This window comes from Entelurus aequoreus, linkage group LG21, assembly GCF_033978785.1.
Source record: "Entelurus aequoreus isolate RoL-2023_Sb linkage group LG21, RoL_Eaeq_v1.1, whole genome shotgun sequence".
In the NCBI taxonomy this organism is placed as follows: Eukaryota; Metazoa; Chordata; class Actinopteri; order Syngnathiformes; family Syngnathidae; genus Entelurus; species Entelurus aequoreus.
The window spans coordinates 9,004,857-9,029,289 of record NC_084751.1 but is presented as its reverse complement, the minus strand read 5'-3'; the positions used below and the strand labels follow the sequence as shown (position 1 = coordinate 9,029,289).

Genomic DNA, 24,433 nt, shown 5'->3' with positions numbered 1-24,433 from the left:
CAATATAATTACAACACTTTATGTACATATTTACATACAGATTTGAACAATAAGTTATTCACTGAAATATATTTATTAATTGTGGTTTTTACAAAAAATATATCTTATAAAAATATAAAAGCTTAAATGTCTCTTAAAGCTCTGCCCCTTTAATTAGTGCGTACTAAATAATTTAACTTTAGCCTACTACTACTACAACCATATTATTTACCAGCAACATAAAGTGAAACAGAGGCAGAGGTGTCCTGCCACAGTCAGTAACAAATAAACAGAAAACAGTAGTGGTGGTAGATAGACACAGAGCTTCATCAAACATCTGATCCACTGAACAGAGAGCTCCAAAAATCTTGATCCTACACTTCTCTTTTGTAAAGTAAATCTGAACAGCTGATATGGGCATCTACATCTACTATATGATTTGCCTGAGAAGCTGGACAGGACAAAAAAAATAAAAAATAAAATTAAAATAAAATTAAAAATTAAAAACTTTTTTTTTTTCTGGCGGCCTTAATTCTTTCGTGGCGGGCCGCCACAAATAAATGAATGTGTGGGAAACACTGGCTTTTCTACCTTCAAAGTACTCAAAGCGCTTTGACACTATTTCCACATTCACGCCCATCAGGAGCAAGGGCGAAGTGTCTTGCTCAAGGACACAACGGACGTGACCAGAATGGCAGAAGCCGGGGATCGAACCAGGTACCCTCTACCAACCGAGCCACGCCGTCCCCCAAAAAGTGTTGCATCAGAAGCAAGAAGAATAACCTGGATGACCCTCAGCGAGTGTTCCCCCAGGCAGGGGCATCCTCGGAGCTGCCTCATGTTCGCCACCGCCTCGGGAAGAGACCTCAGCACGGCGGCGCCGCGGCGGAACGCCAGGCCTCGCTTATCGTCGTCACCGAGCTCAGCATTTTCAGCCAGCAGCGACAAAGCATCCTGACAAGAAAAGACACTCTCATTGGCTGTCAGAGCAAACACAAGCCACGCCCATTTGATTGTGTCTCGAATGCAACACTTCACTGTGTACTTATTTCCTGAGTGCGCACATTTCGACAGTGTGGTCAAGTCATTCCTAATATTCCTTGGCTGTCATTATTTAGACTTATAGACACCTCCCCTCCACTTTGGGGGTGGGCGTCCATCACTGCAAACGCAAATTTAGAGTGTTTTGAGTGCACTGCATTTTAAAGTGAACGCACTAAGCACTTAAAAGTATGGAGGTGAGACACTGTATACTTGACTTTCCATTTGGGCAGCGGAGTAATTAACCCTTATTAAAAGTGCGCTCTCTAGTGGTGGCTGCCAGGCAGTGCAATTTACTCTGGCTAAACAACACAACGTTGTTGAACTTAAAGGCCTACTGAAATTATTTTGTATTTATTTAAACGGGAATAGCAGATCCATTCTATGTGTCATACTTGATCATTTCGCGATATTGCCATATTTTTGCTGATTTAGTAGAGAAAATCGACGATAAAGTTCGCAACTTTTGCTCGCTGATAAAAAAAGCCTTGCCTGTACCGGAAGTAGCGTGACGTCACAGGAGGTAATATCCTCACAAATTTCCTTTGTTTACAATGGAGCGAGAGAGATTCGGACCGAGAAAGTGACAATTACCCCATTAATTTGAGCGAGGATGAAAGATTCGTAGATGAGGAACGTTACAGTGAAGGACTTGAGAGGCAGTGATGGACGTATCTTTTTTCGCTCTGACCGTAACTTAGGTACAAGCTGGCTCATTGGATTCCACACTCTCTCCTTTTTCTATTGTGGATCACGGATTTGTATTTTAAACCACCTCGGATACTATATCCTCTTGAAAATGAAAGTCGAGCACGCAAAATGGACATTTAAAGTGACTTTTATCTCCAAGACAATACATCGGTGACACACTTAGCTACTGAGCTAACGTGATAGCATCGTTCTCAAATGAAGATAGAAACAAAAGAAATAAATCCCTGACTGGAAGGATAGACAGAAGATCAACAATACTATTAAACCATGTACATGTAACTACACGGTTAAAAATTCTCAGCCTGGTAAGGCTTAACAATGCTGTTGCTAACGACGCTAAGGCTAATTTAGCAACTTAGCAACCGGACCTCACAGAACTTTGATAAAAACATTAGCGCTCCACCTACGCCAGCCAGCCCTCATCTGCTCATCAACAGCCGTGCTCACCTGCGTTCCAGCGATCGACGGCGCGACGAAGGACTTCATCCCTGGGTTTGGCGGCAAGCATCGGCTAGGCGTCTGCTATCAGGGTAAGTAGTCCTTGTTGTGTTGCTGTAAGTATTGTACTTAGCCACTAAGACACCGATCGATCCCACCTACAACGTTCTTCTTTGCAGCCTCCATTGTTCATTAAACAAATTGCAAAAGATTCACCAACACAGATGTCCAGAATACTGTGGAATTTTGTCAAAGAAAACAAGAGGTTTTTGTATCGGGTCCGATGGGGTCCAACCACTTCCGTGGATTTTGTGACGTCACGCGCATAAATCATATCCAAAGGAGTTTTTCAACCGGAAGTGTGGCGGGAATTTTAAAATGTCACTTTATAAGTTAACCCGGCCGTATTGGCATGTGTTGCAATGTTAAGATTTCATCATTGATATATAAACTATCAGACTGCGTGGTCGCTAGTAGTGGCTTTCAGTAGGCCTTTAAAGGAGCCATATGTAGAAATGTCATGTCGAGTCATCATTAAATATGATTAATAATATATGATCATTAAATGATGATTAAATGTATATGTTTGAATGGATCTTAAGGTCTGCAATAAAGATTGATGATAATGATTAAATGATATGTCAAAAGGCATTAATAAATCATATTATATTCCAATACCTCTATAACTGATAACCGTAGTCCAGCCGGGATATGCTCATTTCAAAATTACAATTACAGCCCCGAAATCTTGTTATTGTTTTCATTTCGATGTCCCGCCCTCCACCGTTTGACCAATTAGAAAGTCTGTGACACCTCCCTCCTCGTCTGGCTACTGCCACTGGTAAAGTTACTAAACATGTCAGACCTTAGTCCATCTAAAAGTTACCGTTCTCAACTTATTCATGACAAAGCCAGGATTTGCATCAGGGATGCCTTTGAAAGATGGAGACCATTGAAGATTTTTTCATCTGATGCCAAACTAGCTATAATTTTCTCCTTGATAAGTAAGACAGGCATTTACCTTTTCTTATTACTTGTAATAAATGGAAATGGGCATTTGGTATGTAAACTATATTGTCCAATTCAGTTTATGATCTTGTCTAACAAAGCTAGTATGTTCCTGCAACCAATACTTAGTGTGATGGTGCTTCTTTCCTAGTGTAATGCTTAGCATGCTAGCCCGGTCAATGACACATTGGCGTACTAATTGCGGTTTCTGGTACTGTATGTGCATCAGGCACATACGGGGTGGCATTTGCTTGGCACAATATAATGCATTACATGTCAGGATTTGTGTATTGACATGGTAGTAGGCTATATGATTTATGCGTGACGTGGTTTTTGCGTAACGTGGGCATTTGATGTTCCTTGGAGTAGGATTCGTATCTGGCAACCTCAGTCATGGAGAGCGGGAAGGGACTACAGAATTTTGACTGTTATTGCAGTACCATTTCTGGCCACATTACTACATACAGCTCCTTTAACATTTGTTAAAATCATTCAAATGATCTACAGTTGACACTTCTAGATAAAATTGTTGCGTGGACTTTCTTAGCCTGTCTGTTACCTTCCCCGATTGAATCGCGAATGAGCCGTTATAAAACTGTCAATGTAAAAAAAAAAACTATGTTAAAAGAGAATATACTGTCAATATGGCGTTGTGGTTGTTCAGCGCAGTCCTCCTCTGACAAGCGTAAACGGGAATGGAGAGCGTCGCCACCTCACTTCCGCTTGACGTCGGCTGTTCCTGGAGGACAAAGATCATCAGAACGCGCACAATTAGAGTGCCGAGATGAATATATAATAGAGAAATTTTAAAAAAAAATGTTAACCCAAAAGGAGGGAATGTTGGTGTTTGCTGTTTACACGCAGTTTGTGTCGCTCCAGTATGTCAACAGGATGTCCCGCCCCCAGGCTGTCTGTCAACCAACCGACGTCCACAAGGTGAGCAGGTGTCAGGTCGTGACCCTGTGACGTCAGCCACCTTCTGACGTCATCACCTGTGTTCTTCTCGGAGATGACGTGCGTGACACTTTCACTGCCAAGGGCAAAATGAGTGCATGTAAGTGAAGGCTGATAGTACACAACATTGGCCTTAGAAAAAAAAAAAGTGACTTTAAGGACCATTCTATCCGAGTTTGTGTATAAATAATAATACTTGCCAACCCTCACGATTTTCCCGGGAGAGTCCCGAATTTCAGTGCCCCTCCCGAAAATCTTCCGGGGCAAACATTCTCCCGATTTCCACCCGGACAACAATATTGGGGGCGTGCCTTTAGCGTCCTCTCTCACCCGAAACCTTCATCCTTTAAATGCCGCATGCTGTCCTCAGTCACGTCCGCATGCTGTCCTCAGTCACGTCCGCATGCTGTCCTCAGTCACGTCCGCTTTTCCTCCATATAAACAGCGTGCCGGCCCAGTCACATAACATCTATGCCTTTTGGAACTCAGTGCACACACAACAACCTATCTGGATTCCATAAGAGGATTCGCTAATGGCATCGACAATTTCTTAACGAACATCATCCCTGTCCTCCTTTTATTATATACATATATATACATACATACAATAAAAGAAATACTTGAATTTCAGTGAATTACAGCTATATATATATATATATATATACCGTAATTTCCGGACTATAAGCCGCACCTGACTATAAGCCGCACCAGCTAAATTTAGGGGAAAATACAGATTGCTCCATATATAAGCCGCACCCGACTATAAGCCGCAGGGTTTTGATGTGTAATTACCGTAGTATATAGGGGTTCCTGCTACCACGGAGGGGATTGTCGGGACAGAGATGACTGTTTGGGAACGCAAAGCGTCCCATTTATTAACAATAAATCTTTCAATCATTCAATCAAACTTTCACATCTTTGACATGGCAAACAGCATTCGTGCAGAGTACAAATAATACAAAGGTGCAAAGTAATACAAAGTGCTCGCCTGTACGTTATCAAAATAACCAGCCTACCGGTATATGAAAAGTCAGTCTTTGATCATTGTGTCATCGTCTTCCTCCTGTGTACTAAAACCACCGAAATCCTCTTCGTCGGTGTCGGAGAAGAACAGGCCGTAAATAAGCCGCACCCTTGTATAAGCCGCAGGGACCAGAACGAGGGGAAAAAGTAGCGGCTTATAGTCCGGAAATTACGGTATATATATATATATATATATATATGTATATAGCTTTAATTCACTGAAATTCAAGTATTTATTTATTTATATATATATATATATATATATATATATATATATATATATATATATATATATATATATATATATATATATATATATATATATATATAGCTTTAATTCACTGAATTTCAGTGAATTAAAGCTATATATATATATATATATATATATATATATATATATATATATATATATATATATATATATATATATATATATATAGCTTTAATTCACTGAAATTCAAGTATTTCTTTTATTGTGTATATATAATATATATATATATATATATATATATATATATATATATATATATATATATATATAGCTTTAATTCACTGAAATTCAAGTATTTTTTTATTTTTTATACATATATATATATATATATATATATATATATATATATATATATATATATATATATATATATATATATATATTAGAGATGTCCGATAATGGATTTTTTGCCGATATCCGATATTGTCCAACTCTTAATTACCGATTCCGATATCAACCGATACCGATATATACAGTCATGGAATTAACACATTATTATGCCTAATTTTGTTGTGATGCCCCGCTGGATGCATTAAACAATGTAACAAGGTTTTCCAAAATAAATCAACTCAAGTGATGGAAAAAAAATGCCAACATGGCACTGCCATATTAATTATTGAAGTCACAAAGTGCATTATTTTTTTTAACATGCCTCAAAACAGCAGCTTGGAATTTGGGACATGCTCTCCCTGAGAGAGCATGAGGAGGTTGAGGTGGGCGGGGTTTGGGTAGGGTGTAGCGTGGGGGTGTATATTGTAGCGTCCCGGAAGAGTTAGTGCTGCAAGGGGTTCTGGGTATTTGTTCTGTTGTGTTTATGTTGTGTTACGGTGCGGATGTTCTCCCGAAATGTGTTTGTCATTCTTGTTTGGTGTGGGTTCACAGTGTGGCGCATATTTGTAACAGTGTTAAAGTTGTTTATACGGCCACCATCAGTGTGACCTGTATGGCTGTTGACCAAGTATGCATTGCATTCACTTGTGTGTGTGTGTGTGTGAAAAGCCGTAGATATGTGATTGGGCCGGCACGCAAAGGCAGTGCCTTTAAGGTTTATTGGCGCTCTGTACTTCTCCCTACGTCCGTGTACACAGCGGCGTTTTAAAAACTCATAAGTTTTACTTTTTGAAACTGATACCGATAATTTCCGATATTACATTTTAAAGCATTTATCGGCCGATAATATCGGCAGTCTGATATTATCGGACATCTCTAATATATATATATATATATATATATATATATATATATATATATGTACAGTATATATATATATATATATATATATATATATATATATATATATATATATATATATATATTAGGGCTGTGAATCTTTGGGTGTCCCACGATTTGTAAATTTGTTTGAACTATTAAATGAACCAAAAATATGACTTATTTTATCTTTGTGAAAATATTGGACACAGTGTGTTGACAAGCTTATGAGATGCGATGCAAGTGTAAGCCACTGTGACACTATTGTTCATTTATTTTTATTTTTATAAATGTCTAATGATAATGTCAATGAGGGATTTTTAATCACTGCTATGTTGAAATTGTAACTAATATTGATACTGTTGTTGATAATATTCATTTTTGTTTCACTACTTTTGGTTTGTTCTGTGTCGTGTTTGTGTCTCCTCTCAATTGCTGTTTATTGCAGTTCCGAGTGTTGCTGGGTCGGGTTTGCTTTTGGAATTGGATTGCATTGTTATGGTATTGCTGTGTATTGTTTTGTTGGACTGATTAATAAAATAAAAAAATAAAATAAAATAAATAAATAAATAATAATAATCGATTTTTAAAAAATGAGAATCGATTCTGAATCGCACAACATGAGAATCGTGATTCGAATTCGAATCGATTTTTTCCCACACCCCTAATATATATATATATATATATATATATATATATATATATATATATATATATATATATATATATATATATATATATATATATATATATTAGGGCTGCAACAACTAACTATTTTTATATCGATTAAAATCGATTATAAAAATAGTTGCCGATTAATTTAGTCATCGATTCGTTGGATCTATGCTATGCGCATGCGCAGAAGCTTTTTTTAAAAAAAAAATATATATATATATATATATTTATTTTTTTTAATAAACCTTTATTTATAAACTGCAACATGTACAAACAGCTGAGAAACAATAATCAAAATAAGTATGGTGCCAGTATGCTGTTTTTTTCCAATAAAATACTGGAAAGGATAGAAATGTAGTTTGTCTCTTTTATCCGATTATTAATCGATTAATCGAAGTAATAATCGACAGATTAATCGATTATCAAATTAATCGTTAGTTGCAGCCCTAATATATATATATATATATATATATATATATATATATATATATATATATATATAGATATATATATATATATATATATATATATATATATATATATATATATAGATATATATAGATTGGCAACACTAAATTGGCCCTAGTGTGTGAATGTGAGTGTGAATGTTGTCTATCTGTGTTGGCCCTGCGATGAGATGGCGACTTGTCCAGGGTGTACCCCGCCTTCCGCCCCAATGCAGCTGAGATAGGCTCCAGCACCCCCCGCGACCCCAAAAAGGACAAGCAGTAGAAAATGGATTTATTTATTTATATATATATATATATATATATATATATATATATATATATATATATATATATATATATATATATATATATATATATACACACACACACCCAGCGGGCCTTTTGAATATCTCCCTAATTCTGAGGTCTCAAGGTTGGCAAGTATGTAAATAATTGAATAAATAACTCCCTCATGCTTCAATTGGGCTTAAATAAATACAGATCAAACTAAGACACAAACCTGAACTTCTCGTTCACTCGGAAACCTTTTTTTCGTCCGAGCTCGGTGAGGAAAGTTCTTCTACTGGAGCCCATCTTCCTCTCCAGGAGGTACAAAACCACCTGCGGGAACTTGGAGGCTTTATCTGGGCTGTTGCTGGCAGAGGACACTTTTCTTCGCTTTGACGGCACCATTGTTCACCTAAAAACAAACTTGTACAAACAACATTGGGCCACCTTGTCTGTTTTAAACCTGGAAATATGTCATGTTTTGTTGCGTTCAGGGGAATATTCAGGCCGGAAGTAACATCTTCTTCGGATGGTATTTTCAAACTGTCAGGTCGGCTGTCGCCACCCGCTGGAGGATTTTATTACTACTGCCATCATACTGTAATGTTGTTTCACATTGAGGCTATTGTTTTACATTTTGTGTTACATATATATATATATTGCATTCTATTTTAGTTACTTTTTTGAGTTTACAACCCCCTGGCGCTGTTTTGTACTGTTTCTGTACTTGTTTTGATTATTATTATTTCTTGATTGTATGTAAATGTTGCATACTATAAATAAAGGTAAAAAAAAAAGTTTGTTCTAATTGAAAGAATTATAACTTTACTTTAAAACGCTTTATACCTCTAACAACCAAAAAGCTGTGAAAACTATGACGCTGTGCTCCAAATTTGGATTATTTACGGAACTTGTGTGGTTTTGTATTTGTTTTGTATCATCCCGTGAGGTGTATATATTTTTTTGGTTCGGTTTGTACTTCATGAAGTTTTGCACTTGTTTTTTTTGTGTGTTTTTTGTTTCATTATATTTTGATGTATTTGTTTGGTTTGTATGCTTGTGAATCTGGGCTATCCATTAACTACTTATTATGTTGAGGGGGGCAGGATATATAATATTTCCTTCATCTTGTTCCTTCTCAAGCATAGGTTGTAAATATGTGTTTTGTTGCTAAAGTTGAATTGTCTATTGATCAAAAATGCACATCAATAAAGGCGATAAATAAAATTTAAAAAATAAAGAAAGAAAAGCCTATAACTATACACATATATATATATATATATATATATTGCATTCTACTTTAATTGCTCTATTGAGTTTACAAACCCCTGGCGCTGTTTTGTACTGTTTTTGTACTGATTCTGTACTTGTTTTGATTATTATTATTTCTTTGCTTGTATGTAAATGTTGAATATTATAAAGGTTTATAAAAATAATAAAAATAAAGTTTGTTCTAATTGAAGCCTATGGCTTTCAGTGTTGGGTTGGTTACTGAAAACCAGTAACTAGTTACAGTTACTAGTTACTTCATTTCCAAAGTAACTCAGCTACTAACTCAGTTACTTACACCAAAAAGTAATGCGTTACTGTGAAAAGTAACTATTTAGTTACTTCTTCTTCTTTTTAAAGCTCCCATTAATGCCCTTTTAGCCTTCATTTCAGTACTGTTATTGCACTGGAGAATAATACAATCTGTTGATCAACTTGACATGCATTTTTATTTTCCTTTTAACATAATTAATGAAAAACAGTGCAACATAAAAGGGCATTTCTCCTTTCTTTAAACTTGGACCAATGACCATTAATAAAAAACAACTTAAAGTGCAACATAAGAAGGCACATCATCTTCCTTGAAACATAGGTAGTGAAATAAAGCCTGACATCTGGAGTGATAATGCTTTCTTCCACACTTGGAGCCATGGATTGTAGAATCCTTGTTTTCAGTGGCAGGATCATTGACACAGATGGTGAAGTTTCAGATGTAACAGTTTTGAGGGGTTTAAGCACCTGGAGGACCTCCTCTGCCGCTCTCACATCATCATCAGACAGGGTGATGATGTCTTTGACATTTGTCTTCAGCGTCTTGTGGGTCAATGCAGAGTATATAGCTGCCTGCTGCTCCAACATATCATAAGAGGAGTTCCACCTCGTTGGGACATCATGTATGAGCTTATGAGTAGGCAGCTTTAGCATTTCTTGCTTTGTCTTAAGCACATGAGCAGCTGTTGTGCTTGGGTGGAAGTAGGTAACCTCCTTCCTGATCCTCCCAAGGACGCGCTCCATCCTATTGACTGAGATGTGATGCCAAACTCACTACATGTGCAAAGCACCTATCTGTGGTCCCAGTCCTGCCTCATTCACTGCATTTATTTGATTTTTGGCATTATCACGTGTGACTGGGATATCTTTATCTTCCATTCCTCCACTGCTTGTGTCAGTACCTGTGCAAGGTGACTCTCGTAGAGAGGGGCGTGGCTTCTCATCTGCCAGTCTGCTGTGATGAAGTGAGTGCTTATCGTCACGTAGTTCCCCTGGACTTCCACCAGTCTGTCATGAGCGCAACAGATGATGCTCGGGATAGTTCATCCTCAACTTTTTTCTTCTCCTGCTCATAAAGATCTGGCACAATCTTATCGCAGAAGTGGGTGCGCGACAGGATGTCGTAACGTGGCTCAAGCACGTTCAGCCTGTGTTTAAAAGCCTCATTTTGCACAACCGAGTCTGCACCTATAAACACACCGATTAAATGGCGCGGGGCGTTGAAGCTCCTCCGTTACTCCACGCCATGACCACGCTGTGTGTGGACTGAACGTGAGAACAACTTTGTTTCATATATCAAACCACGAATCACGTGTGTGCCGAACCGAAGATATTGATCAGAACGGATCACGGATCAATGTTGATCCGTTGCACCACTAGCAAACACAGACAAGCCCCCCTATCCCCTCCCCAGACACACATAGAGCGCGCCTCTTTTCTTCTCTCCCTTGTGACAGAGGGAGATTCAGAAGGACGACACCGCAGCGCTCCAATAAAACACACTCAGATCTTCTGTTTCCAGCCGATACTACATAAAAAATAACGTAAAATAACGCAGTAACGCATCATGTAGTAACGGTAACTGAGTTACTGAATATAAAAAAAATAACGCGTTAGATTACTAGTTACCGCCGAAACTAACGGCTTTGTAACGCGTTAGTCCCAACACTGATGGCTTTACACATTGCTACTAGTGATGGGTCCGGCAACATCGGCGCATGCGTCGAGCTCATAGAGCAAACCCCTGTGTCGGTGCACGTACCGCTTTTAGAAAGTCACGTGACCGATCAAGAGCTGTTTTGGTCACGTGACCGATACGCGAACTCTGTCGCACTGACGCCTCCTCTGTTCCCTGTGAGCGGGTCTTTTCTACAGCCGGAGAAATAATAACTAAGAAGAGAAATCGTCTAAAATGTAATATGTTGGAAAAACTGTTTTTTTTAAAATAAAAATGTGTAAAAAAAAATTTAAAAAATCCCAGTCCACAAGCATCCTCATTCACAACACTTTCTCTTAGATTTCCTTGTTATGATACATGTTCACATTATTTATTGACTATCTAAAAAATATAAAAATATATTTTTATTTAAATGAAGATATGAAATAATCCTAAATGAAATACAATGACTTGGTGTATATTATTGTATATACAAGGTCATAAAATCAGTGTCAGTTGAGTCGGTCCATAGGTTGCCTGTAGGGATTTTTAATGTCCAGCAGATGTCAGTATTTAGTGACACAGTATCGACACAGTATCACTACAGTTTTGCAACGTGTCGAAACGCTTCATGACTATACATATTTTGCATTCTACTTCAGTTGCTGCATTGAGTTTACACCACCTGGCGCTGTATTTGTACTGTTTCTGTACTTGTTTTAATTATTATTGTTTCTTTGCTTGTTTGTAGATGTTGAACATTATAAATAAAGGTTTTTTAAAAAACAACAAAAAACATTGAGGCTATTGCCAAATTTAGTTGTAATAAGTGTACTGTAGTATTATTTATACTAAGGCAAAGACCAGTTTAAAGCAAACATCAATAAAAGTTGTTTTAATTATGACAGAATTACACTCTGCTTTGAAGTAAGTGGAAGTGTGCTGCCCCCTGTAGGCAGGAGTTGGTTGCGTGTCCAGAAATGGGAAAGCTGCGACAGCGAAAGTGTTGATCCGCCATGTTGGTCGACTGTCTTTGTTTGTTTCTTCTTGAAAGCATTGTTGTGTTTTTAAAGTCATTTTGTCGACGTAGTAAAGTAAAACATGTTCGTAAACATGACGTCATACTGATGACGTTTTACACAAGAGGCTGAAAATAGTTGAATAAGAACGCAACCGGAACTTCCCTTTCCACCAATGGCATGCAAGAGCTACAACACGAAGGCTTGACTGACAGGCAAAGTGGACCAATGAAAAGGCCGCAAAGGTGATGACGCGCTTGACGGGCAGGCCGCTCAGCCAATGGTGTTCCTCACGAGCGCAGCTCCGTAGCGCGTGCAGGCGGCGCGCGCTGACCGGAGAGGAGGAGATGAGCAGAAGCTGAACATGGCGGATGGTGACAGCGGGAGTGAGCGCGGCGGTAGCAGCGGGGGAGGAGGCGGCGGAGGCGGCTTCCAGCACTTCCAGAGGGACCAGGAGACCCAGGAGCTCGCCTCCAAGCGCCTCGACATCCAGAATAAGCGCTTCTACCTGGACGTCAAGCAGAACAACAAGGGCCGCTTCATCAAGATCGCCGAGGTCGGGGCCGGGGGCTCCAAAAGTCGCCTGACGCTCTCCCTGTCAGTGGCCGCGGAGGTGCGCGACTATCTCGGGGACTTCATCGAGCATTACGCCCAGCTGGGGCCCAGCAGTCCCAAGCAGATCGCCCAGGCTACCGCCAGCGAGGACGGAGGGCCTCGGCGAGCCCTGAAGAGCGAGTTCCTGGTGCGGGAGAACCGCAAGTACTACTTGGACTTGAAGGAGAACCAGCGGGGGAGGTTCCTGCGGATCCGGCAGACCGTCAACCGCGGGCCCGGCTTCGGCATGGGCGGCCCGGTGGCTGGCATGCTGGCCGGCCAGACCATAGCCCTTCCGGCCCAGGGCTTGATCGAGTTCCGAGACGCGCTGGCCAAGCTCATCGACGACTTCGGCGGCGACGACGAGGAGCTGGCGGCGGGCGGCATGGCCGCGGGGGGGTTCGGCGAGCTCCCGGAGGGCACGTCCATCATGGTGGACTCCAAGCGCTTCTTCTTCGACGTGGGCTCCAACAAATACGGCGTCTTCCTGCGCGTCAGCGAGGTGAAGCCCAGCTACCGGAACTCCATCACGGTTCCCTTCAAGGCCTGGGCCAAGTTCGGCGGCGCGTTCAGCCGCTACGCCGAGGAGATGAAGGAGATCCAGGAGAGGCACCGGGACAAGATGTACGAGAGGCGGGACGAGTCCGAGGGCGACGACGTGGACGACGACTGACGGCAAGAAGAAGAACGTGCATGAGTGTCCAGCAGCCTCCTCCTAGTTTAAATTGTGACTCACAGTAAGGCTCTCCTACATGAAAGCTACTTTTTAGCATCCTGTTGTCTTGTTCTTGTTCAGTTTGTGGGATGTTTGCAGGTCAGATACGTGACGTCACTCTTGAGGAGGCCCCTCATGAGGAGCAGCTGTCAATCACAAAAAGGATTACTCCAAATGTTAGAGGAACTCATTGAGAGGATTAGTCAGCCCAAATTAAAGCTGGGACTCTAGTCCGCACACACACACACACACTTAGCAATATTGTCACAGGAGCCCGGCGGAGGACGGCACGTTCCGGGGCCCAAAAGTGTGGCCGGGGGGCTCCGCGGGCCCGTCAGCGGACACACCGACTCTCCAGAGACGCTGGACACAAAACCTTTGTTTTTCTTTTCCAAAAGAGAACTATATTGACATAAGATTATAGGAAAGATATTACAAACCAGCAAAAAAAAAAAGATATTTTCAAATACTTATAAAGGAAATTGTATTGTGTAAAGGAATTTCATCAATTTTAAAAAATAAAGAAAATCTTAATTTCTTCAAAGTACATTCTTTTTACGTTTCTTCATCAGAGAGGTCTTTCTTTGGGTTTTCTACACATCTAAAACACTTTCTTGTGCTCTACATCAGTGGTCCCCAACTACTGGTCCGTAGAAATTTAAAAAAAAAAAAAAAAATTTTTATTTTTTTATTTTTATTAAATCAAGATAAAAAACACAATATATACATTATATATCAATATAAATCAATGCAGTCTGCAGGGATACAGTCCGTAAGCACACATGATTGTATTACTTTATGACAAAAAAAAAAAAAAAAAATTTTTTTTTTTTACTACTACCCCCCCTGGGGACCAGTGCTCTACATAACAATCTTTGGTCCAAATGTTACACAGATTAGTGGTTCGCAAACTCTTAATCACTAAGTACCAACTCAAAAAAAAAAAAACACTATAATGACCAAGATTCAAACAGTAGCATAGTAGGCCCAAGTATTCATTCAAACATTTAACAAGTGTATTTTGGGCCACTGTAAGATTGCACAGTTTGAACAGTAACACTGTGTTTGAAGATAGGAAAATGAAACACTAATCATTCTTTGGCGTACCACTAAATGTAGTCCGTATATATATATATCAGTGGAGGCTGGTGACTTCCAGAATTGAGGAGGCCATTTTTTTCCACTTGCTCACTTCACTCGCGATGGAATGTTCCCTGTTCTCTTATCTGTCTTTGTGCTGGCCAAAGGCATACTATTTGGAGTGTAAGCTACAGTCAGAAAGTTCTTGCTGATGCAATTCATTGTGCAGAGCTTAGCCTTGTGCCTTCCTGAAGAAATTACATTGCTGTAAGTCTATGAGCCTGCCTGATAATTAAGCTGAGAAATGACATTTGGATGTTATATAAACGCCAAGTGAACATGTGTAAAAGGCAGGAATTTTAATTATGTAGTTAAAAACAATTTTGTTTAGCTTACATTTTTCATTCTTCTACAGCTTCAACATGTAATCACCAATTTAATCAAGTTTAGCATAAAAAAAAGATAAGATAACACTTTCTTTATCATATGTAGTTTTATTCAATATATTTAATATAAAATATGTAAAAATATGGTTCCAGTTGGCTTTATCTGCTGAGAAACACAGACAAAATGGAGTGTTATTACTACTGAGAACTAGTGGTGTAACACTGGTAGAGACATCTAATTAGTTCAACTCACATCTGGTTTAGCTGAGGGGCGGCATGCTCTCTCCTGGACTCCACTCCACCTCTATGGAGGAGCCTCCACTGGTTAACGCATATCTATCTCCAGCCCAAGATCTCAAATTGCGCCAGAATCTCGCCGATTTCCGAGGTCGTTTTAAGCAAAAGTATTTGGCTATATGAGCTATAAACTTCACGGATGATAGCCAGGGGTGTTCTCTAAATTTCCTGAAAAGCACAAGTTGATAGGACACTCGTAGCCACTATGGCGAGTGTTTGTTTGACTGAAGTGGCTGGCGAATTCTCAAAATGGCTTCTGTGTTGATTAGGAAAGGAAAGGATTGATTCCAAATGAACCAGTAGCATGTGATTGGACGAACAAAATGTCAATCTTTCAGCCCTGGACACAATGCATGGTGAGGCCAGGCCTCCGTTGCCCACCCATTTTCAGTGATCTGGCCAATCACATATTGGCATGAAAAAGCATGCATTACATTGACTTCTATGAGAAGCTAATTTCCTAGGGGAGGCCTGGCCTCCCTTAATACAAACTGATAGGGAAATCTGGCCTGTTGCTTTACAATTGCAATATTGGGTTTTAGCCATGGGAACATTTAGATTTATGAACAAAACTAAAATAATATGAATATAAAAAATAAAAAATATGTTTTTTGTTAAAATAAATAAATAAAATAAATATATTTATTGTTTTTTTTAAATCTCTCTCTTCTCTCAAATTATTGGGGAGGCCAGGCCTCCTCCACCTCTATGGAGGAGCCTCCACTGATATATATATATATATATATATATATATATATATATATATATATATATATATATATATATATATATATATATATATATATATATATTAGGGATGTCCGATAAATGCGTTAAAATGTAATATCGGAAATTATCGTTATCTGTTTTTTTATTATCTATCTGGTTTTTTTTATATATGAAATCAACATAAAAAACACAAGATACACTTACAATTAGTGCACCAACCCAAAAAACCTCCCTCCCCCATTTACTCATTCACACAAAAGGGTTGTTTCTTTCTGTTATTAATATTCTGCTTCCTACATTATATATCAATATATATCAATACAGTCTGCAAGGGATACAGTCCGTAAGCACACATGATTGTGCGTGCTGCTGCTCCACTAATAGTACTAACCTTTAACAGTTAATTTTACTCATTTTCATTAATTACTAGTTTCTATGTAACTGTTTTTATATTGTTGTACTTTCTTTTTTATTCAAGAAAATGTTTTTAATTTATTTATCTTATTTTATTTGATTAATTTTTTTAAAAAGTACCTTATCTTCACCATACCTGGTTGTCCAAATTAGGCATAATAATGTGTTAATTCCACGACTGCATATATCGGTTGATATCGCTATCGGTTGATATCGGTATCGGTAATTAAAGAGTTGGACAATATCGGATATCGGCAAAAAGCCATTATCGGATATCCCTATACTGTATATATATATATATATATATATATATATATATATATATATATATATATATATATATATATATATATATATATATATATATATATATATACACGTTTGCATTATACGCTACTTTGTGTTGGAATTAGCAAGAGTTACACGTACATGTCCTTTAACACTGACATTGATACAACGTTGATTACATGTACATGTCCTTTAACACTGACATTGATACAACGTTGATTACACGTACATGTCCTTTAACACTGACTTTGATACAACGTTGATTACACGTACATGTCCTTTAACACTGACATTGATACAACGTTGATTACATGTACATGTCCTTTAACACTGACATTGATACAACGTTGATTACACGTACATGTCCTTTAAAACTGACATTGATACAACGTCGATTACACGTACATGTCCTTTAACACTGACATTGATACAACGTTGATTACACGTACATGTCCTTTAAAACTGACATTGATACAACGTTGATTACACGTACATGTCCTTTAACATTGACATTGATACAACGTTGATTACACGTACATGTCCTTTAACACTGACATTGATACAACGTCGATTACACGTACATGTCCTTTAACACCGACATTGATACAACGTTGATTACACGTACATGTCCTTTAACATTGACATTGATACAACGTTGATTACACGTACATGTCCTTTAACACTGACATTGATACAACGTCGATTACACGTACATGTCCTTTAACACTGACATTGATACAACGTCGATTACACGTACATGTCCTTTAACACTGACATTGATACAACGTCGATTACACGTACATGTCCTTTAACACTGACATTGATACAACGTTGATTACACATACATGTCCATTAACACTGACATTGATACAACGTTGATTACACGTACATGTCCTTTAACACTGACATTGATACAACGTTGATTACACGTACATGTCCTTTAACACTGACATTGATACAACGTTGATTACACGTACATGTCCTTTAACACTGACATTGATACAACGTCGATTACACGTACATGTCCTTTAACACTGACATTGATACAACGTCGATTACACGTACATGTCCTTTAACACTGACATTGATACAACGTTGATTACACGTACATGTCCTTTAACACTGACATTGATACAACGTTGATTACACGTACATGTCCTTTAACACTTACATTGATACAACGTCGATTACACGTACATGTCCTTTAACACTGACATTGATACAACGTTGATTACACGTACATGTCCTTTAACACTTACATTGATACAACGTCGATTACACGTACATGTCCTTTAACACTGACATTGATACAACGTCGATTACACGTACATGTCCTTTAACACTGACATTGATACAACGTTGATTACACGTACATGTCCTTTAACACTTACATTGATACAACGTCGATTACACGTACATGTCCTTTAACACTTACATTGATACAACGTTGATTACACGTACATGTCCTTTAACACTGACATTGATACAACGTTGATTACACGTACATGTCCTTTAAAACTGACATTGATACAACGTTGATTACACGTACATGTCCTTTAACACTGACATTGATACAACGTCGATTACACGTACATGTCCTTTAACACTTACATTGATACAACGTCGATTACACGTACATGTCCTTTAAAACTGACATTGATACAACGTTGATTACACGTACATGTCCTTTAACACTGACATTGATACAACGTTGATTACACGTACATGTCCTTTAAAAGTGACTTTGATACAACGTTGATTACACGTACATGTCCTTTAACACTGACATTGATACAACGTTGATTACACGTACATGTCCTTTAACACTGACATTGATACAACGTTGATTACACGTACATGTCCTTTAAAACTGACATTGATACAACGTTGATTACACGTACATGTCCTTTAACACTGACATTGATACAACGTTGATTACACGTACATGTCCTTTAAAAGTGACTTTGATACAACGTTGATTACACGTACATGTCCTTTAACACTGACATTGATACAACGTTGATTACACGTACATGTCCTTTAACACTGACATTGATACAACGTTGATTACACGTACATGTCCTTTAAAACTGACATTGATACAACGTTGATTACACGTACATGTCCTTTAACACTGACATTGATACAACGTTGATTACACGTACATGTCCTTTAAAACTGACATTGATACAACGTTGATTACACGTACATGTCCTTTAAAACTGACATTGATACAACGTTGATTACACGTACATGTCCTTTAACACTGACATTGATACAACGTTGATTACACGTACATGTCCTTTAAAACTGACATTGATACAACGTTGATTACATGTACATGTCCTTTAACACTGACATTGATACAACGTTGATTACACGTACATGTCCTTTAAAACTGACATTGATACAACGTTGATTACACGTACATGTCCTTTAACACTGACGTTGATACAACGTTGATTACACGTACATGTCCTTTAAAACTGACATTGATACAACGTTGATTACACGTACATGTCCTTTAACACTGACATTGATACAACATCGATTACACGTACATGTCCTTTAAAACTGACATTGATACAACGTTGATTACACGTACATGTCCTTTAACATTGACATTGATACAACGTTGATTACACGTACATGTCCTTTAACACTGACATTGATACAACGTCGATTACACGTACATGTCCTTTAACACCGACATTGATACAACGTTGATTACACGTACATGTCCTTTAAAACTGACATTGATACAACGTTGATTACACGTACATGTCCTTTAAAACTGACATTGATACAACGTCGATTACACGTACATGTCCTTTAAAAGTGACATTGATACAACGTTGATTACACGTACATGTCCTTTAACACTGACATTGATACAACATTGATTACACGTACATGTCCTTTAACACTGACAATGATACAACGTCGATTACACATACATGTCCTTTAACACTGACATTGATACAACGTCGATTACACGTACATGTCCTTTAAAACTGACATTGATACAACGTTGATTATACGTACATGTCCTTTAACACTGACATTGATACATCGTCGATTACACCTACATGTCCTTTAAAACTGACATTGATACAACGTCGATTACACGTACATGTCCTTTAACACTGACATTGATACAACGTCGATTACACGTACATGTCCTTTAACACTGACATTGATACAACGTTGATTACACGTACGCGTCCTTTAACACTGACATTGATACAACGTTGATTACACGTACTTGTCCTTTAACACTGACATTGATACAACGTTGATTACACGTACATGTCCTTTAAAAGTGACATTGATACAACGTTGATTACACGTACGCGTCCTTTAACACTGACATTGATACAACGTTGATTACACGTACATGTCCTTTAAAAGTGACTTTGATACAACGTTGATTACACGTACATGTCCTTTAAAAGTGACTTTGATACAACGTTGATTACACGTACATGTCCTTTAAAAGTGACTTTGATACAACGTTGATTACACGTACATGTCCTTTAACACTGACATTGATACAACGTTGATTACACGTACATGTCCTTTAACACTGACATTGATACAACGTTGATTACACGTACATGTCCTTTAAAACTGACATTGATACAACGTTGATTACATGTACATGTCCTTTAACACTGACATTGATACAACGTTGATTACACGTACATGTCCTTTAAAACTGACATTGATACAACGTTGATTACACGTACATGTCCTTTAACACTGACGTTGATACAACGTTGATTACACGTACATGTCCTTTAAAAGTGACTTTGATACAACGTTGATTACACGTACATGTCCTTTAACACTGACATTGATACAACGTTGATTACACGTACATGTCCTTTAACACTGACATTGATACAACGTTGATTACACGTACATGTCCTTTAAAACTGACATTGATACAACGTTGATTACATGTACATGTCCTTTAACACTGACATTGATACAACGTTGATTACACGTACATGTCCTTTAAAACTGACATTGATACAACGTTGATTACACGTACATGTCCTTTAACACTGACGTTGATACAACGTTGATTACACGTACATGTCCTTTAAAACTGACATTGATACAACGTTGATTACACGTACATGTCCTTTAACACTGACATTGATACAACGTCGATTACACGTACATGTCCTTTAAAACTGACATTGATACAACGTTGATTACACGTACATGTCCTTTAACATTGACATTGATACAACGTTGATTACACGTACATGTCCTTTAACACTGACATTGATACAACGTCGATTACACGTACATGTCCTTTAACACCGACATTGATACAACGTTGATTACACGTACATGTCCTTTAAAACTGACATTGATACAACGTTGATTACACGTACATGTCCTTTAAAACTGACATTGATACAACGTCGATTACACGTACATGTCCTTTAAAAGTGACATTGATACAACGTTGATTACACGTACATGTCCTTTAAAAGTGACATTGATACAACGTTGATTACACGTACATGTCCTTTAACACTGACATTGATACAACATTGATTACACATACATGTCCTTTAACACTGACAATGATACAACGTCGATTACACATACATGTCCTTTAACACTGACATTGATACAACGTTGATTATACGTACATGTCCTTTAACACTGACATTGATACAACGTCGATTACACGTACATGTCCTTTAAAACTGACATTGATACAACGTTGATTATACGTACATGTCCTTTAACACTGACATTGATACATCGTCGATTACACCTACATGTCCTTTAAAACTGACATTGATACAACGTCGATTACACGTACATGTCCTTTAACACTGACATTGATACAACGTCGATTACACGTACATGTCCTTTAACACTGACATTGATACAACGTTGATTACACGTACATGTCCTTTAAAAGTGACATTGATACAACGTTGATTACACGTACGCGTCCTTTAACACTGACATTGATACAACGTTGATTACACGTACATGTCCTTTAAAAGTGACTTTGATACAACGTTGATTACACGTACATGTCCTTTAAAAGTGACATTGATACAACGTCGATTACACGTACATGTCCTTTAACACTGACAATGATACAACGTTGATTACACGTACGCGTCCTTTAACACTGACATTGATACAACGTCGATTACACGTACATGTCCTTTAACACTGACTTTGATACAACGTCGATTACACGTACATGTCCTTTAACACTGACATTGATACAACGTAGATTACACGTACATGTCCTTTAACACTGACATTGATACAACGTCGATTACACGTACATGTCCTTTAACACTGACATTGATACAACGTAGATTACACGTACATGTCCTTTAACACTGACATTGATACAATGTTGATTACACGTACGTGTCCTTTAACACTGACATTGATACAACGTTGATTACACGTACGTGTCCTTTAACACTGACATTGATACAACGTTGATTACACGTACGTGTCCTTTAACACTGACATTGATACAACGTTGATTACACGTACTTGTCCTTTAACACTGACATTGATACAACGTTGATTACACGTACATGTCCTTTAACACTGACATTGATACAACGTTGATTACACGTACATGTCCTTTAACACTGACATTGATACAACGTCGATTACACGTACATGTCCTTTAAAAGTGACTTTGATACAACGTCGATTACACGTACATGTCCTTTAAAAGTGACTTTGATACAACGTTGATTACACTTTTTTGTCAAGGCAATTGAGCCACTGCTCTGTATTAAATGTAAAATATGCACTGAAGGAGGAACAGCACCCTCTGCAGGACGTGGCGAGGCACTGCGCGGCACAAAGTCGTTGTGGACCCTAAGGGGTCACCCGAGTAACGGGCCCCCCCCCCCCTCCCCTCCCGGTGACCTCACCTCGCAGTGTGGCAGCTGCCGGGCGCCAGGCGAGTGCGTGTTTGAATGTGGGCGGAGCCTCCAGCACACATTCCTGCCGAGGGAGTCAGTTGGCTCACAACGGGCCGATTGTGCCGCGCACACACAAGGCCGACGCCACATCCCCATTACAGAAATATGTGGGCTCTGGCCACGCCCCCTCCGGGTCATAGCCCCTCCCCCTCCACTGACACTGCAACCTCAGTGGGAGTGAATGAAACAACCTGATTAGAAAGAGTTTGTGGTGTGACCACAATGCAGCCATGGTCACTACAGAGTGTTCATCATTCCACAGTATTGTGGACATCTGTGTTGGTGAATCTTTTGCAATTTGTTTAATGAACAATGGAGACTGCAAAGAAGAAAGTTGTAGGTGGGATCAGTGTATTAGCGGCAGGCTGCAGCAACACAACAAGGAGGACTTACTTGGATAGCAGACGCGCTAGCCGACGCTAGCCGCCAACCGCATCTGTGATCGGGTGAAGTCCTTCGTCACGGGTGTTGATGAGCAGATGAGGGCTGGCTGGCGTAGGTGGAGCGCTTAGCATATCTCTGTGAGGTCCGGTTGCTAAGTTAGCTTCAGCGTTGTTAGCAACACAGCATTGTTAAGCTTTGCCAGGCTGAGAATTATTAACCGTGTAGTTACATGTCCATGGTTTAATAGTATTGTTGATCTTCTGTCTATCCTGTTAGTCAGGGGTTTATTTATTTTGTTTCTATCTGTATTTGAGCCCGATGCTATCACGTTAGCTCAGTAGCTAAAGTGCTTCGCCGATGTATTGTCGTGGAGATAAAAGTCACTGTGAATGTCCATTTCGCGTTCTCGACTCTCATTTTCAAGAGGATATAGTATCCGAGGTGGTTTAAAATACAAATCCGTGATCCACAATAGAAAAAGGAGAGAGTGTGGAATCCAATGAGCCAGCTTGTACCTAAGTTACGGTCAGAGCGACAAAAGATGCGTCCTGCACTGCACTCTAGTCCTTCACTCTCACGTTCCTCATCCACGAATCTTTCATCCTGGCTCAAATTAATGGGGTAATCGTCGCTTTCTCAGTCCGAGTCACTCTAGCTGCGTTGAAAACAATATGAAAATACACACACACACACACGCTCACACCGCAACTATAATTAGTAGGGGTGCGCAAAAAAATAGATTCACATCCAAATAAAAAAAATTAAAAAAATCATACATCCAAATCGTGATTCTTATTCATCCCGATTCTAAATCGATTATTTATTTTCAAATGTATGTATATATATATATATATATTTATTTTTTTTAATTAATTTTTTTAAATTGATCTATATATACCAGGGGTCACCAACCTTTTTGAAAGCAAGAGCTACTTCTTGGGTAGTGATTAATGCGAAGGGCTACCAGTTTGATACACACTTCAATAAATTGCCAGAAATAGCCAATTTGCTCAATTTACCTTTAACTCTATGTTATTATTAATAATTAATGATATTTACACTTAATTGAACGGTTTAAAAGAGGAGAAAACACGAAAAAAATGACAATTAAATTTTGAAACATAGTTTATCTTGAATTTCGACTCTTTAAAATTCAAAGTTCAACCGAAAAAAAGAATAGAAAAACTATCTAATTCGAATCTTTTTGAAAAATTTTTAAAAAAAATTATGGAACATCATTGGTAATTTTTCCTGATTAAGATTAATTTTAGAATTTTGATGACATGTTT

The 24,433-nt window shown here is 38.4% G+C and overlaps 2 protein-coding genes across 3 annotated transcripts in view; one reads left to right on the top strand and one right to left on the bottom strand.

Moving 5' to 3' along the window:
* The window catches only part of polm (polymerase (DNA directed), mu), a 38,240-nt gene extending 29,652 nt beyond the window's left edge, over nt 1-8,588 (bottom strand). For both annotated transcript variants that reach the window (XM_062030768.1, XM_062030767.1), the window contains exons 1-4: nt 8,279-8,588; nt 4,036-4,207; nt 3,815-3,916; nt 763-933 (exon numbers count right to left, since the gene is read on the bottom strand). In XM_062030768.1, coding sequence (XP_061886752.1) covers nt 763-933; nt 3,815-3,916; nt 4,036-4,207; nt 8,279-8,451 — 618 coding nt within the window. In that variant the 5' untranslated portion in view covers nt 8,452-8,588. The remainder of the gene's footprint in view (nt 1-762; nt 934-3,814; nt 3,917-4,035; nt 4,208-8,278) is intronic.
* Nucleotides 8,589-12,574: 3,986 nt separating this feature from the next.
* LOC133638875 (transcriptional activator protein Pur-beta) lies at nt 12,575-14,125 on the top strand. Its single transcript, XM_062031892.1, has 2 exons — nt 12,575-13,592; nt 13,670-14,125. The coding sequence occupies exon 1, from the start codon at nt 12,626-12,628 to the stop codon at nt 13,526-13,528; it is 903 nt and encodes a 300-aa protein (XP_061887876.1). The 5' UTR covers nt 12,575-12,625; the 3' UTR covers nt 13,529-13,592; nt 13,670-14,125.
* The last annotated feature ends 10,308 nt before the right edge of the window (nt 14,126-24,433 follow it).